We start from the raw sequence: 16,977 nt of genomic DNA, 5'->3' as shown, positions 1-16,977 counted from the left end.
CTTCGCAGGTCCTGGCCTGCAGTCGAGGGGAACTCACAGTTTTATGGGTGGATATGTGCCAGAGGCAGGTGCCTGGCTGGTTGGTGGTGCCCTTCCCGGGAAGCGGCTCAGTGGGACATGAGTCAGGCAGCCAGGGCAGAACGGGCATCTCCTATGGGCTCTGCCCTGAGCCGGGCCTCAGAAAGAAGACACAGGGAAGATAGAGCCGTGCCTGGAGCTCCAGCCTAGTCGGGCCGAAGAGATCAACGTGGGTGGTCATCAGAACATAAGGGGGGACCTGCCAGGTGACGCGTCTCCCAGTCCCTCAGAGCAGGAAGAGGAAGGGAAGGAGCAGCCAATTACTGACCACCCGCGTCACGTCAGGCGCGTCCGCGGTCCTTGTCCCACTTCATCCCCCGAACATGCTGCCCGATGGGTACGAACTGCATCCACAGGTGGAAGTAGAGACTCGAGAGGTAGATGCAGTCACTGAGGTCACCCTGACCTCGGAAATCCGGTTTTCTCCTCCACTCTGCCGGCGCTGCCCGAGCTTGCCTGCCGGTTGGAGGGCACTGCTGCTTTTCAGAAGGTCAGGAGCCGCAGACCCTCTCTTGGAAACGCTCATCGACTTGGCCTGGGGATGGGCTCAGTAATCTGTCCTAACTCGTACCCTAAGGGGTTATCTGGGAGGTGTGGGAACTGCGTTACACCAGGCCTGGCCCCCTGCACCGTCCAAGTCCCCCCTGTAGGGGCTCTGCTGGGAAATCTTTGGGAGCTGCTTAGATAAGCCCTGTGTCTCCTGACCCCTTGGGTTTTCCATGTCGTCAGTGGGGTCCGCCGGGGAGCAGGGCTGGGAACGCAGGAGTCCCCAGGGTAGAGCTTTGGCTGAGGTCAGCTGGCTGGGCTGGAGGGCTGAGTGTGCAGTGGGAGTGGTGGGGATGGGGCAATGTTGGCAACTCCTTTATGAGATTAGAATTCCTGGACCCGGGCCGAGCTCACAGGCAGGTCTGAGCCCCTTGGAAAAGCCCTCAGAGTGAAGGCTTGTGGGCTGAGGGCAGACCTGGCAGCCAGCACTTGGGGGTTGGGGGGTGTCTTGTCCCTTACCGCGGGGAGGCCTTTGGGGCTCGTCCTCTCGGTGCTGAGTCTGTCGAGCTGTGTCTGTCTGCCCCCACCCCACAGACTACCTGATCAACGTGATGGACGCCCTGGGCCTGCAGCCGTCCCGCACCCTCCACAACATCGTGATGCTCCTGAAGGCCAAACCCGAGGATTACAGACAGGTCAGCAAAGGCCTGCCTCGTCGCCTCGCCACCACGGTGGCCGCCATGCGGGGCGTGGACTACTGACCCCCGCGCACCCGGCTGATGAGAGGGTCGGGGCTGGAGTTCCAGGGCCACCGAAGCCCCCAGAATGGATTTGCTCTAAAAATCCGCCTGGGATTGGGCAGAATTTGTTTCAGAAAGATGTGGTTCATTTGCATAATCCAAAAAAAAGGTTGTAAGTTAGAGGTGTATTATTTATCAGGGAGGAATTTTCAGATGATTTTTTAAATGATCCTGTCTTGAAAGTGCAATTAATACATACTGTGAAATGAAAGAAGGCTGTCTTCTTTCCTCAGTGACTATTTGGGTGCTTCTCATGTGCTGTGCTGTCTGCACTAAGGATTCGGCTAGAAAGGATAATCCCAGCTGGGTTAGCCTGCTTGTGCCAGCCCTCCGGAGGGGCACTGCCGCGAATGTGGCCTCTGAACCAACCCCACTGGGCTGCCGGGGCCGTGTCTCTCTGGGTTTGTCATCCAGGGATTCCCACACATTCTGCCCCACATCTTTGGAACCAGTTTGGCTGGCCCCGAAATTTGCAGCATGAGCTGCGAATCCGCACCAAGAAAAATATTTTGGTTTCTCATGTGGCGGATCACAGACTGTCCGTGGCAGGGCTCAAGCCTGGCTCCTGCCTTGAAGTGGGAGCTGGAAACCTGGAAGGTGAAAAGAGCTGCTTTGAAGTGGAAACCTCTTTGCAGTGACCTCTGTGCCAGTGTGGGTGAGAGCCACCAGGACAGGCTTGGTCTTGATTCCCAGCTTTGCCACCTTCCAGCTGTGTGACCTTGGGAAAGTCATTCGCCTCTCCGAGCCTCATTTCCTAATCCGAAAAACGGGGGTCATAATGGTACCTAACTCATAGGGTTATTTGAAGAGCCACTGAGACACAGTGGGGGCAACAGCATGTAGTAAGTAAGTGCACAATAGCTGCTAATTTCATAGTCCTCTAGCATCTGTAACCTACCTTCCCTTTGGGGGTAGAGGAGGGAATTACAGAATGCCATTTTTCTGGGCAATTTTGGCCCTGCTAGACTAATTTGTCACCCCTAAACGGCTCTAATGGGACCCCAGAGTAGGAATAGGACAGTCCTTATCTCCTCTAGATCCGGAGGGGAGAGGAATGCCTGTCTGCCTGACCCAGAGCCTGCTTTTGGAGATGGGGCCGTCATCCTTCTTCACCCCGGCCCTCAGCACTCCCCAAGAGACGGATGGCAACTGACACCCACGTCAGCCTGCTCCCCGTCTCCCGTCTACAAGCAGCTTTGGGGGCCAGAAGCTCCTTCCCGCTCCGCTTCAACACGTCTCTGAGCAAAACTTCTCACAGGAGTCTGTAAGGGGCTGCCCGCTGTAGATACACCCCGGGATGGCCAGGCAGCATCTCCCATCCTCAGTCACAGTGGTCGGTTCAGAATGAGCATGTGGCCCAGGCCGATCCAGATGAGCCTCACTGTGGAGGCTTTTGCTGGGACACTGTGAAGGAAAAGCTTTCTTCCTGCTGTGGTTGCTGAGCTGAGGGAATGGAGTCTGGGACTGTGGAGGGAGGAGCGGCATATGAAGAGAAACCGTTTGAGAGGGATATCAACACAGAAGAAAATAGAGCCTGCAGCTGAACCCCTGGATACAGCCGTGCTTGAAATCCCTGCACTTTAATTATAAGAACCAATGAATTCCCCTTTTAGCTCAAGTTCAAATTAACTTGTGACCAAAGGGCTGGCAAATGGAGTTAGATAATAATCATTGCTCTGCCTGCCCCAGAGCCTCAGATGAGATAATAAATATGAAAGCCCTGGGCTTCTCTGAGGAACTGGTATTCTTATGACCAGGAGTCTCGCCTTTGTCACTTACAAGAATAGCAATCTAGTCTAGCACCTTACTCTACCTCTCCAAGCGTCAGTTTATTTACTTGTAAAATGGCATGATCATATTTCTCAGTGGTTATGAGAATTCAATGAAATAAGACTTGTAAGCTACTTGGCCTGGTGCCTGGCATATCGTAAGTGTTTGATACAATAGAGCCATTGTTTAAAAACAACAAATGATAATAGTGAGTGTGGTGACAACCACCACCATTGCTATTGATAAAAGTCCTAGTCATAGTAGTAAGTGCGGTAATTACCAAGAATTGAGACTCCAGCGTACAGACTCACCTGGCCCTGAGCTCGGAAACCCGGCTTCCCCAAGGCCTGCCCCACAGTCCCTAGCAATGCTGCCTTTGGCTGGAGTGGCATCAGCCTGTGACACCTCCTTCCTCCACAGGTGCCATCGTGGGCACTTAATGGGAGGACCCAGGTGTTCTAGACCAGCAGGGCTGGGATGCCCTGGTCCCAGGGTCTGAAGCGAGAGCTCCTTCACCACCAGGGCCAGCAGGTGACAGCAGGGCCCTGCAGTGGTCAACCGTCTGCAGCTGCCAGACCACATTCTTCTTTGGTAACAGCTCCCTGATCTCTCTTTGGGAAGCCATTAGGGTTGCCATATTTAGCAATTAAAAATACAGGAAGCTCAGTTAAATTTGAATTTCAGAAAAACAGTGAATGATTTATTAATATGCCCCCAATATTACATGGATGTTCATCTACTAAAAAATTAATTTGCTGTTTATCTAAAGTTCCAGTTTAACTTGGTGGCCTGTATTTTATCCAGCACCCCTAAGAGCCATGTCCCCACCACCCTCAGACCATGTGATTCTGCTGGGGGCCAACTGGCCTCAGGTATGGTCAGGGTCTGACCAATCCCAGCAGCCTGCCAGTTGGGCACACTGATTGGCTCAGAGAGAGGCATGTGACCCACTCAGTGACCAATGGGAGTCTGCCTGGGAACTTGCTGTGACAGCTGGGAAAGAGGTGCTCTCTCCTAGCTGAGTTTGGAGTTGCAGATGGCCCTTTGCTGCTGTAAAGTAAGGACAGCCTGCCTGGGAAGGCAGAGAGAACAGACATCACTTGAGCTGCTGGAGATGCTTTTGCTTAAGCCAGTTTTGAGTATTTCTCCCATCTTACCTCTCTTTCTCTCTCTCTTGATTCTTGCAACCCAAAGAAATAAGTTGGACGACACTGAAAAAGGCATAAAGCCACTGTTTCAGGCAGGGACAACTTGAAAGAAACTTTAAAAATCACCAGCTTGGACCTTTCTTTGGCCAGGCCTCTGCTCTCAAGTTGTTATGGACGCCCTTCCACCCCCAGAGATGCATCAGGGCACTCTGGCTGCCCAGACAAAGAACAAAGCTAGACTCCGTGTTTTCTACTTTTATTTTCCAGAACAAAACATGTGCCACCTGGCAGGGGCCTCTGATGCCTGCTGTCCACCAAAGCTGCCCTCACTAAACCCATTCACAAGGTCACAAGCGTGCTGCCTGTTCATCTCTGGGGCAGACGGTGAGCGGCCCTGGGAGGGAAGTGGCCTGCCTCCAGGGGAGGATGCTTTGGGTCTTGGAGCCTGGCTGGGGGCATCCCAGGCCAAGGATTGGGTCAGCTTGGAGGGTGCGGGCAGGAACACAATTCCCACATCCGTACCAGCACCGTTACTCCACAGAGCCCTCGGCCTGGGACTGGCCAGGAGCTGCTGGCTCTCTGTAGAGGGACCTGGACTCTGGCCTTGGCCACCTACCGTCCCGGGCCTGTGGAGAGGGCATCATAAAATGCAGCCTTGGGCAACGGTCTCCACGGCTCAGGTCCGAATTCCTGGGCTGCCCGGGATGGGCAGGGTCTAGATGGCATCACCCTCATTGTCAGACTCGATGACGTCCAGCGGCTGCAGACGCAAGGAGTCGTAGTTGGGGGGTGGGGTGCCTGGGATGGGCGGGGTCTGCTCATGGGGGTGGGGCCCAGCATCGGGGTCCTGTGTGGCCGTGTCAGGCTGGAAGCCAAAGTTGGTGTGGGCCTCCACCAGCTCAGCCACGGTGGGCGGTGGGCCATCATAGCAGGCCTGGGCCCGCCTCTGCCGCAGGCTCTTGGCGAGGGCCACCAGCCTGATGATGGTGATCCACACGAAGTCGATGATGATCTCCCCGAACTCGATGAGGCACAGCACCGAGCCCCCCATCCAGAAGCCAAACTGTCCTCCCAGATTTGAGAGCAGCCAGACGATCTGTGGGGAGCAGGAGACTGAGGGCCTGGCCGGGGAAGGGGGGCTGGTCGGGCCACAGATTCCTGCCTCAAGCCCAGCCTCATGGGTTCCTGTGAGGTGGGTTGTTGGCCGGGAAGGGGGAAAGGGTGACCGTCTCAGCCCAGGGAAGTAATTTGACACTGCTTCAGGGACCTTCCTCATTCCTCTGTTGGGCTCAGGACCCTCCCCACTCTCAGGGTGCCAGGTGGAGGGGCTGCAGGCAGGGCTGAGGTGCCAGGAGCCCCCAAACTCACGTTATTGGCTGCTGACTCCTCAATGGTGCGATAGTTGTATTCTTGGAAGTAGATGTTGAGCTTGATAATTCCCTTCCTGCAGGAAGCAGCAAAGGGAGCTGGTGCCCTCTCCCCAAGACACACACACACACACACACACACACACACACACACACACACACACACACACACACACACACACACACACACACACACACACACACACACACACACACACACACACACACACACACACACACACACACACACACACACACACACACACACACACACACACACCCCAGCCCTCCTCTGGCTCGAGCTTCTCACATGCCACTCCCAGGAGTGGTGAGGTCCAAACAAGAGCCAGGAAGGGCCCCTCTAGGCCTTGGGGCCACAAAAGGCACCACTGCCCAGCACCCATCCTGTGTGCCCCTTTCTGAACCAGCTCTCCAAAGGACCCTGGGGCCTGAGACAGTCCTGAGGATCAGCTCTGGGCTCCCCCCTCCCGCTCCCAGCCCATGTACAGTAGGCTTGACATAGAGTCCTCAGCCTTGGCTCTCTGTCAGGGGACCTGAGGCAGGGCAGGGTGGCCGAGTGGGCTTCTCCCTTACACCGGATGGTCCTCAGAAAGGCGATGCTCTCTCACACCGCCAAGCTTCTGCCGGGACGTTGCTGCCTCCTCTTATTTGTCTGAACCGTTACTACTCCTCCTTGGAGGATTAGCTCAAGTGTCACCTCCCTATACAGACCTCCCTTATCTCTCAGGAAGAAGGAGCCTCCTTCCCTGCTGGGATTCCCACAGGAGGGGTCCTGGGCATGCTCCCATCATCATAAGCCCTGTTCGCATACCTCTGTCCTCTAGACTCGAACTTCCTGATAGACTGAACCTTCTGTCTTTCTTGTGCTCAATGCATGTTTATGTTGAATGGATGGAACAATGGTTGAATGGATGGAGGGTGGGTGGGTGGATGGATGAGTGGAAGAATGGAAGGATGGACAATGGAGGGATGGATGGATGGATGGATGTGTGAGTGGAGAGATGGATGGGTAGAAGACTGGAAGGATGGATGATGGACAGGTGGGTGGATGGGTGGATGGGTACAAGGATGAAGGACTGGAGGGGTGGATGGCTGGATGAACAGGTGACAGGTGGAAGAACAGGCTGTCCTTTAGGAAGCGGTAGGCTCTGAGCCCCCCCCGGCTGGCCTCTCTCTCAGCCCCAGTGCTCCTCCTCTAGGCTTGCTTCTGAATCTGACCAGCGTGAGAAGGTGTCTGAGTAGCTGCTCTATGCCCAAGCCCCTCCCCTGAGGCTCTGGTTCCTCCTCTTTTCTGCCTTCCCTGGCCCATCCAGACTCTGAGCTCACCTGTTCAAGGTGATATTGGTGCTTTGGTCCCGCTCCTGAGACAACACATGGAAAATCCAGTCCTGGAACCCAAAAAGGCAGCTGAAAACAACGCTTCCTTGCAGCATCCCCTCCCAATCACGGGCCCTGCTACCTGTGGAGGCAGACCACAGCCCTGTATCTTCTTGAAGCTCCCGGGGACCATGTGTTGGCACAGGGAGGAAGGGGAGGGTGGCGGTGCACGCTGTGGCTGCTGTTCTGGGGAGAAGGCACCCGGGTCTCTAGGCTCTCCCCCACAGGCCCGGCCTCCCTGTGCCAGCTCTTCCCCACCTCTGGCCCTTGCACCTGCTGTTCCCTCTGCCCAGATCCTCCCCAGACCTGCCCAGCCTGGCTCAGCCCCATCCTCCAGTTTTAACTCAAATGTCACCTTTCTAGGGAGGTCTTCCCTGACTACCCTATCTAAGGCCTTTTCCCCCAGTTACCCTCTCATCATCTGGTCTACCCTACACAGCCATTTGAAATGATCTTATTTCGGTATATTGTCTCTCCAGGTAGAAAGTACGCTCCGTAAGGTCAAAGGACTGTGCGTCTCGCTTACTGCCGTGTCCCCAGCACAGTGCTTGGGGGACATGGGTGGAAGTAAGCGGGGAGGGAGGGCAAGGAGGGAGGAGCCCCCCTCTGTAAAGTTCCAAACAGCCTGCAGACCTCTGCCCAGACCTGCCTCCCACCCAGAGATGGGCAGCCAGGAGCTTGGCCGCCCCCCTGACTCACCTCAGAGGCCTCAGAAGGCCAGACGGCCATGGAGATGGTCATCTTGTACTGAGTGTCACTGGAAGAGAGAAGGCAGCCTGTCACTGTCCCCGCCCACCCCACCATCCACAGCCCGCCCTGCCACCCACCCGAGCCTCCAGGCAGGACTCACTTGCAGGACTCCTTACAGACATCGATGCAGGTCTCCCTCTGCGCCAGGCTCATGCGCAGGGCCGAGTAGCAATAGGCTGAGCGGTGGGGGGTGGGGAGAGAGACTTTGAGCGGGGTTTTGTGCTTTGAGCCTCTGGCTGCCCTCTGCCCTCCTGGCCCTGGGCCACCTAAGGCCTGTGGTTAGGTTGGGTGGGGGGAGTTATATCTCAATCCGAGCTCCCCTGGTCATGGAGAATCACCTACGTCCACCCCCAACCCGCCCGGTCGCCAGCCATTTCACCGCAGCTTGGCCTGGGGGATCCTCTCCCCAGACACCCCAGCCCCAGCTCAGCAGCATCAGAGCAGCTTTCCCTCCACCTGTCACCCCTGATCCTGGCCGGTGGGCCGGGGTGATGGGGTCATGTGGGAAGGGATGGGTGGTTGGAAGGGGTAAGGTTTTCCCCTCTTGTCCACACATTTTGTTAGTTTTAAGAGGTGGTAGGGGACTTCCCTGGTGGTCCAGTGGTAAAGAATCTGCCTTCCAATGCAGGGGATGCGGGTTTGATCGCTGGTCAGGGAACTAAGATCCTACCTGCCACGGGGCAACTAAGCCCACGGGCCACAACTACTGAGCCCGTGCGCCTCAACTAGAGAGCCCGTGTGACACAAACTACAGAGCCCATGCATTCTGGAGCCCACGTGCCACAACTAGAGAAGAGAAAACCCGCACACCACAGCTAGAGAGAAGCCCGCGCAACGCAACGAAGAGCCCACATGCTGCAACGAAAGATCCCGTGTGCCGCAACTAAGACCCGATGCAGCCAAAAAATAAAATAAATAAATAAAAGGTTAAACAAAAAAAAAGAGGTGGTGGGATGCTCTTCGCTGCCGACAACATCCATCGGTGTTTGGACTCCAAGCCTGGATCCCAGCTCAGTGTGAGCCCAGCAGGGACTCCTTCTCCTGTGGCTTCAGGTCTCAAGGACAAATCCTCTCCCGAACATACATGTTTCAAGTGTACACTTAATGGAGTCGAACAGTAGGGGGAGCGGCGAGAGGGGCTGTGGTCCGAGAGGACGGGGACTGAGGGCGTGGAGCTCCGACCTCCCTTGTGGTCAGGGCCTTCAGGGGCAGTGGCCCAGCTGGCGGGAGCTCCCCACTCACCCCAGTCTGGGAACTCCTGGTTGTTGCAGTATTTCTCTCCGCGGGGCAGCGGGTACAGGTAGTGGCCACAGCTGCAGTTATGGATCATGTGGTCTTGGAAGCAAGAGCGAATACAGGCCTGGGGGTGGAGGAGGAGCAGAGAATGCAGACTTGACAGTGATGTCCCCACCCCAGCCCCGGGGGAAGGGGGCCCGGAGAGCTTGCTGCCCAGGCCAAGGGGACTGGGGGAGCCGGGGGAGGGGCCCCTCCCACGCAGAAGCGGTGGCCGAGCTGCCGCCAAGTTGGGGCGTGGCGGTCCTCCCCTGCCCCTGGCCCCCACAGAGGGACTCAGGCCAGACGCCAGCTCTCTGAGGATGGCCCCTGCCACCTTTCAGAGTTGGGGCCCCACGGAGGACATGGGGAGGGGTGGCTTGTTCCAACACTAAAGCTGACTCTTAGGGACTTCCCTGGCGGTCCAGTGGTTAGGACGCTGTGCTTCTACTGCAGGGGGCACGGGTTTGATCCCTGGTCAGCGAACTAAGATCTGCGTGTGGCCAAAAAAAAAAAAAAAAAGCTAACTCTTAGATAGCTCTTGTCACAAGGCTGCCAGCAGGTTTCTGAGCCCTTTACATGGAAGGACCCAGAAGGGAAGACAGGCAGGCTTGCCCTGCGCTCCTTCTTCCTGGAGAGAAACACTCAGGGAAGGCGAGAAGTGTGATGTGAGCGCTCGGAGTGGATGGAAGAGGAAGTGACCTTCTACGGAATGTCCCCTGGCTGGGGATGGGGGAGGGGGAGAGTGGACTCAGCCCTCCCCTCCCCCCGCCCCGGCCCCGGGCTGGATGAGATGAATCTACTCATACTGGGTTTTCAGGTCATTCCACTCAGAAACGAGCTGTGTGTCCCGGGCCAGCCCTTAGCCTCCGAGCCTCAGTTTACTCCTGTCGCTCCCGTCGGCTCAGGCGGGGAGGTCGGCTTGCCAGGGGGCGCTCAGCGAACGGCAGCAGCCACCCCTCACGTCTCTCGCTGCCCAGGTTCCCAAGTGCTGCCTCTGGAGGACTCCCTGCTCCCACCCTGGCCAAGGAGCCCACAGCTTCTTTTCCGCTCTCCCGCCTGCTGCTTCCCAGGCTAACGCATCCTCTCCTCTGCTCTCCCTGGCAAACCTGTGGGCTCCCTGCGGGAGGAAGTGGCCGGGGGGAGGCGGCAGATGACATGGCACAGCCGGGAGGAGCGGGTCTGGGGCAAGGTCGGGGCAGTGGGGTCAGAAGGGAGCCAAGTGACTTTGGCCAAGTGTCTCACACTCGCCCAGACCTCACTGTCTCACCTGGAAGGTGGGAGTCCTCTCCAGGGCCCAGCTGAGGCTGGGCTAGGGTGGGGCCTGGGCGGGCCGAGCACCTGACCAGGGCCTGGGGCTTTGCCCAGCTCTCCGGCCAGACTGGTGACTGCACTGGACGAAGCAAGAACTGAGGTTTTTCTGGAATGAGGTCTCCAGGGCTGGGGCCTGATGCCTCTGGCCTCCTCTTCCGTGCTCCCCACCTCCCTGTGCTGTCTTGTCTGTCCATCTGTCCCTCCAGAGGCTTGGAAGGTTCCCTGAGCTCTCCATCGCAGGCAGAAGCCCCTCTAGACAGGAGGGCCAGAGTGCGGGGTGCCTGGGGTCAGCTGGATGGAGTGGGCGGGCAGGCGGGCAGGGGGGAGAGTGGAGTCCCCTGACTAAGGCAAACGGGAAAACCACACCTTGCTTGGGGCTCTCAGACACGGAGCCAGGCACTGCTCTGCCCTGGCCCTTGTTATGCCTCAGTTTCCTTATCCACCAAGGCAGACTGGGCTGGGAGGAAAAATGTCAGCAAGTGGTCACTTTTGCAAAGATTCAGTGTGTCCTCTCCACTGGGGCCAGGTCAGAGGCCAGGCCTCCTGGGCTGACCTTGGAGATCAGCATAAGGGGGAAGCCCCCAGCTGCAGCAAGGGGGATTGAGGCCAGATACAAAGAGGGACTTCTCAGGTATATCAATGAGGCATTTGGACTGGGGTCTGTAAACCCCAATTTCCTCATTCCTAATAGTAGTATCTACATCTTAGGGTTGTTGTGAGGATTAAATGATTTAATATATATATGTGAAGCATGTGGAACAGTGCCTGCCTAGCACACCAGAAGCCTGCTGTTATTAGTATATTAATACTTATAATAAATAGCATATATAATAAATGCTATTAATAGCATAATACGTTAACAATAATTAGTAATTATTGTTAGTATATTATTGCCTCGTAGGGGTATTGAAAGGATCAAATGATGATGTAATTCATGTAAACCCTTAACACACACAAGGCTTCTTCTTGGGAGACCCCAGAGCAAGACACCAAGGGCACACCTACAAAGCAGGGTGGAGAAGCGGCCAGCCTTGGGCCCTGGTGAGAACCAGGATTAGACTGGCTCCCTAACCCCCAGGGCATCCTGTGGTCCCAAAGATCCAGCAGAGTCAGCCTTGCTGGGATTAGCTTTCCCAGAGACCTCAGGCCTCAGGCTAGGTAGACGTGGACGGGGCCCCAGGGTCATGAGGCTGCACCAACTTCCCACCTGGATGGAGTAGGTCGTGTTGTAGTCGCTGTAGAGGTTTCGGATGGGGACATCGGAGCCGTTCATGGTGCACTGGCTGTAAGGCTCGCCCTTGCGCTCCAGCCTGTCCTGTGTGAGAGGTTGTTTGTGGGGGGCCCCTGGTCACCCCTAGGAAGCCCCCTCTGTTCCTCCCTCCCATCTAGCATGCAGGTCTAGGGGATGTTGAGAGGGGATAGAGGGCCAATGCCCCAGCAGGCGCCAGGGGTTGGGGGGCACTGATCTTCCCCCAGAGCGTGGCCGCCCGGTGGGGTTCCAGCCAGGAGGTGAGGCAGGAGTGGATGGTGAGGAGGTCCAGGACTTGGGGAGGCCCGGATCTCCTACCCTCAGGCCCTGGGAGGTGGGCGCTGGGTAGGTGGGGTGCCCTTGGGCTGCAGCCATACCACCAGCACCCCGATGGAAGTCTCCATCCCCGACATGGCGAAGATGCCCTCTTCTTTGATGAAGGGGTACGACATCTGCTCGTGAAGCATCAGCCGGGCACCGGCTGTGGACGTGAGGAAGGGCACGTAGTCTTCCTGGCCCATGTCCAGGATCAGCTTCAGGCCTGACGGGAAGATGGGGCCGAGGGCTGCCTGAGCTCGCTCCCCAAGGCTGAAGGGACACCCACCACCCACTGGTCCAAGTCCCCTCCAGCCAAGGGTCTGTGCAGGAAGCTGGCTCCACTTTACGAAAATCCAGACTTCTTGCCTTCTCTAAGGCCCCCATTCGAGTCCGAGCGACCATGGTCTCCTCTCTGGGCTTCTTTTGCCCCCTGTACCACCCCCATGATCTCTCTTCCACAGGGCAGGTAGACCTAGGGCCACAGCACAGGCGGTCCTACCTCCAATCACACAGGTCCTCATTCTCTCCACTCACTTCCCTTTGCTGCCGTGCTCCTTCCTGCTGCTGGGACTTCGTAACACTCTCCCTTCTCTCTGGAATGCTGTCTCCAGACTCACCTTTCACCTAGAAACTCTTGCTCTTCCTTCAGATCTCAGCCCAAGTGTCACTTCCTTCAGAAGCCTTCCCTGACTACCTAGACTGGGTCTCAGGATCTCTGTGATATGCTCTCCTAGCCCTGGAACTTTCCTTCCAAGTACCTCTCTCACTCTTGAGATTCTTCTTTTATTATCTGTCTTCCTGCCCCACTCCACTGTTGCCTTCTTGAAGGTAGAGACCAGACCCACTATTTTATGCACCATGGGACCGGGCTAGGTGGTTAGGACAAGAAGGCTAGCATTTATTGAGCACTTGCTACATGCTGAGTGCTGGGCTAAGGGCTTTATTTACATGATCCCACTGGTGCTTTTTTTGTATGAGTTAGGTACAATTATCGTCCCCATTTTACAGATGAGGAAACTGAGGCTCATAGAGGAGAAGGGATGTTGTCATAGGTCACTCAGTGAGGAAGTGGAGGGTTGCTGGGCTTCTAAACAGGCAGCCAGGCTCCTTGATCTTAATCATCTTCTCCTATAGACTGAGTTGACCAGCACCTCTGTGATACCCAATGTCTTCAGGGGCACAGGGGTGGTGAAGGGTAGGCAGCCCACCCACACCCCTATTGACCAGCAGCCCTGACAGTTGTTGAATGACACCTGCCCTCTGATGGCTGGGGAGGGCAGAACCTGAGCGGGGAGGAAGGATTTGCTCCCCAAGGCCTGGTGCACACGCTGAGTCCGCCAGCCTTTCTCCCAAAACGAGCAGCCTCTGCCATCAACCACTTCCTCTTCCTCCCTTCTGTTTACTACTTCACCTGCTCTCTGTCTCTCAAGAACTGCACAGAAACAAGGCTGAGAGTAAGGGCTCTGCCCCAGGCTAACTATGTGAGTGTGGGCAAATTATTTACAACTTCTCAGAATATCTGCATTTATTGAGCATTTGCTACTTGCCAGGCTTAGAGACAAGGCTGCTTGCTCTGTGCTCAGAGGTCTACCTGCCTTAGGCCAGGATGATTCGATGAGTTCTATACTATACATATGCTCTGCTCTGTACGATATGGGGAAACAAGGGCTTCCAGAAGTTAAGTCTCAGCTCAGCATCACCCGGGGATAAATGGTGGAGCTGGGATTCCACCCGGTCACAGAAGCCTGCGCTCTCGACCACTAAGCTTACTGCTACCTCGCTTTGCTCATCAGCAAAATGGGCACACCAGTCGCTACCCCAGGGGTTTATGAGCGTTGGGTGGGGGGACGGCTGAGAAGGCACCTGGCCCAGCCCCCGTGCACACAGTAGAGGCTGCCCCTCCGCGTGCCGGCCTCCGTCTAACCTCAGTCCTGCCCCTCAATGGCCGATGGTAATTTGGTCTTTCAGCTCCACATGATAGGATTTAAATCCTCATGGCCCTGGCTCCAGGACAAACCAAGACTTACCAAACTCAGCTCCGGGGTTGGCTGAAGGGAGGGCCTTCTCCCTCATGCCCCAGTTGAAGATGTAACAGTTGCCATAATCCGGGTGGAAGATGGGTGTGAAGTTCCTGAAAGAAACACCATCAGCTAGAGAGCAGGGCCCACCCCACCCCAGCTGATGCCCCCCCTGCCCAGGGCTCGTGGCAGAGGGGAGCTGGTAGATTACTGCTCGGAGAGGCTTAGGAAGGGAGCGGTGAGCGACAGGTCATTCTGTCCCTTTACCTGCACCCATGCACCCACCAGAGAGGAGATTCCCAGACTCCCTTGGGAAAGAAGGGTGAGGAAGGGTGGAACTAGGCTCTCTGGCTTAGCCATGAGTGATGAAAAAGAAGCTTATCTGATGTTTTCATCTGTCTCATCTACAAGGTCTAGTAAGTCATGTGGTCATTTAAACGGTGGCCCCCAAAAAGAGATGTCCACGTCCTAACCCCAGGGACCTGGGAGTGTGATCTTATTTGGAGAAGGGGTCTTTGCGGACATAATTCAGGATCTTGAGATGAGATCAGCCTCTTTTATCCACGTGGGCCCTAAATCCAACCACGAGTGTCCTTAAAGAGACAGAAGAGGAGACACAGATACAGAGGAGAAGGCCACGTGAAGATGGAGGCAGAGATTGGAGTTACACAGACAGAAGTCAAGGAACACCTGGGCCCACCAGACGCTAGAAGGGGCAGGAAAGGATTCTCCCCTGCAGCCTCTGGAGAGAGCCTGGTCCTGCTGACACCGTGACTGCCGACTTCTAGCCTCCTCTGTGAAAGAATAAATTTCCGTTGTTCTAAACCACCCAGTTTGTGGTCATTTGTTACAGCGGCCACAGGAAACTAATACAGATCATAAGAGTGAGAGGGCAGCTCCAGGCAGTGTTTGCTCCAAGGAGCTGGCAGAATCCAGACAGGTGGGCTTGTCGGGGAACCTCGGGAGCTCCGGTAAAGAGGAAAGTAGACGGAGATGGAGGGTTGTGAATCAGGAGAGGGTGCAAGCAGAGGCCAGGAAAGAGAGAACTTCACAACGAGGTGTGAAGAGCCCTATCCAGGATCCTATCATGTCATGAGAATGTTTCCTAAGGAAATAATTCAGCAACAACACAAAATGTTTGCATAAAGATGCTCAGGGAAGAAGCGACAGTATAATGTAGTTTCAGAAAATTTGGTTAATTTTTTTTTGATATGGAACTTTTCAAACGTAAAAAGTGGAGAGAACGAAGCCCCACCACCAGCTTCAACAACCCCCTACGGGACTTCCCTGGTGGTGCAGTGGTTAAGAATCCACCTGTCAATGCAGGGGACACGGGTTAGAGCCCTGGTCCGGGAAGAGCCCATATGCCACGGAGCAACTAAGCCCGTGTGCCACAACTACTGAGCCTGTGCTCTAGAGCCCACGAGCCACAACTAGTGAGCTCACGTGCCACAACTACTGAAGCCCACGCACCTAGAGCCTGTGCTCCGGAACAAGAGAAGCCACTGCAATGAGAAGCCAGCTCGCTGCAACTAGAGAAAGCCCGCACGCAGCAACGAAGACCCAACACAGCCAAAAATAAAAATAAATATAAAAAAACAAAAACAAAAACAACAATCCCCTACGGCCAGTCATGTTTCATCTCTACCTGCCCCCACTCTCCCTCCCATATTATTTTGAAGAAAATCTCAGACATCATAGTTTTATTTGTAAACATTGCTATATGTATCCCTACAAGAACTCTTAAAAAACCATGCTAAACATAACTAACAAAAATTCCTTAATATTATTAAACATTCAATTTATATTGTCTCACAGAGGTCAATTCTGGTTTTACAATTTATTTGTTTAAATTGGGATCCAAATGATGTTGATATGTGATTGGTTGATATGCCTTTTAAATCTCTTAATCTATGGCTCCCTTCATCTGACTTTTTTTTTTGTCCTTGTAAAACAGCTGTTAAGAGTTCTGGTTTCGGGCTTCCCTGGTGGCGCAGTGGTTGAGAATCTGCCTGCCAATGCCGGGGACACGGGTTCGAGCCCTGGTCTGGGAGGATCCCACATGCCGCGGGGCAACTAGGCCCGTGAGCCACAATTACTGAGCCTGCGCGTCTGGAGCCTGTGCTCCGCAACAAGAGAGGCCGCGATAGTGAGAGGCCCGCGCACCGCGATGAAGAGTGGCCCCCGCTTGCCGCAACTGGAGAAAGCCCTCGCACAGAAACGAAGACCCAACACAGCCATAAATAAACAAATAAATAAATAAATAAATTAAAAAAAAAAAAAAGAGTTCTGGTTTCATCCAGCTAATAATTGAAGAGGGAGTGATACAATTAGAGGATCATAATTTTGCACCCCTGATTTTGGGGATTTTGGGCAATGTGCACCAGTAGTGACCAATGCTGGGTGTCCTGATGGAAGAGCACAGGCTGTCCAGGAAGTGGCCTTGCCAATAAACAAAACAACAACAAAACCCAGCCTTGAACAGGATCGAGCATCTGTCTCTACCATTTATAGCCAATACTGGAGACAGAGGAACAAGTTCAAAGACACTACAAAAAGTCAATGTGCAAAATCCAGACTCCAGTTCCTTCAACAAAGAAATTGTGAGAGAGGGTAAGGGGGGTAACCTACAGATTAAAATAAACTTCAAAGACTTGGTTACAATCACAACGTGTGGACTTTAATTGGATCCTGATTCAAACAAGTAAACAAAAAAGTACGACATTGACAAGTGTGAACACGACTGGATAGTTGATGGTATTGAGGAATCACTGTTCATCTCTTTTTCAGGTAGGATAACGATATTGTGCTTCTGTTAAAAAAAGTCTTCTCTTTTAAGATACATTCTGAATACTATATAGATGAAAGAATATGATGTTTGGGATTTGCTTTAAAAACAGCACAGGACAGGATGTGAATCATGCTTGTTGGATCTGGGTGGTAGGTCCATGTGAGTTCATCACACCCTGTTCTATCTATGTGTATGTTCTCAAGTCTTCATAGGAAATA

At 54.5% G+C, this 16,977-nt stretch overlaps 2 protein-coding genes across 4 annotated transcripts in view; one reads left to right on the top strand and one right to left on the bottom strand.

Moving 5' to 3' along the window:
• The window catches only part of COG7 (component of oligomeric golgi complex 7), a 76,761-nt gene extending 75,183 nt beyond the window's left edge, over positions 1 to 1,578 (top strand). For both annotated transcript variants that reach the window (XM_082430994.1, XM_082430993.1), the window contains one exon: positions 1,159 to 1,578. In XM_082430994.1, the coding sequence (XP_082287120.1) occupies positions 1,159 to 1,325 (167 nt within the window). In that variant the 3' untranslated portion in view covers positions 1,326 to 1,578. The remainder of the gene's footprint in view (positions 1 to 1,158) is intronic.
• Positions 1,579 to 4,522: 2,944 nt separating this feature from the next.
• Positions 4,523 to 16,977, bottom strand: part of SCNN1B (sodium channel epithelial 1 subunit beta) — a 75,268-nt gene continuing 62,813 nt past the window's right edge. Inside the window, exons 5-13 of one of the 2 annotated variants that reach the window (XM_082431045.1) lie at positions 13,978 to 14,081; positions 12,010 to 12,173; positions 11,591 to 11,698; positions 9,040 to 9,157; positions 7,898 to 7,973; positions 7,747 to 7,804; positions 6,997 to 7,058; positions 5,651 to 5,726; positions 4,523 to 5,378 (exon numbers count right to left, since the gene is read on the bottom strand). In XM_082431045.1, the coding sequence (XP_082287171.1) occupies positions 4,998 to 5,378; positions 5,651 to 5,726; positions 6,997 to 7,058; positions 7,747 to 7,804; positions 7,898 to 7,973; positions 9,040 to 9,157; positions 11,591 to 11,698; positions 12,010 to 12,173; positions 13,978 to 14,081 (1,147 nt within the window). In that variant the 3' untranslated portion in view covers positions 4,523 to 4,997. Of the gene's footprint in view, positions 5,404 to 5,650; positions 5,727 to 6,996; positions 7,059 to 7,746; positions 7,805 to 7,897; positions 7,974 to 9,039; positions 9,158 to 11,590; positions 11,699 to 12,009; positions 12,174 to 13,977; positions 14,082 to 16,977 lie in introns of both variants that reach the window. The other variant, XM_082431046.1, reaches the window with a different exon arrangement.

This window comes from Balaenoptera physalus (genome assembly GCF_965194825.1).
Source record: "Balaenoptera physalus genome assembly, chromosome: 16".
NCBI classification, from domain to species: Eukaryota; Metazoa; Chordata; class Mammalia; order Artiodactyla; family Balaenopteridae; genus Balaenoptera; species Balaenoptera physalus.
The sequence above is the reverse complement of the archived record's forward strand: the minus strand, read 5'-3'. Positions and strand labels throughout refer to the sequence as shown.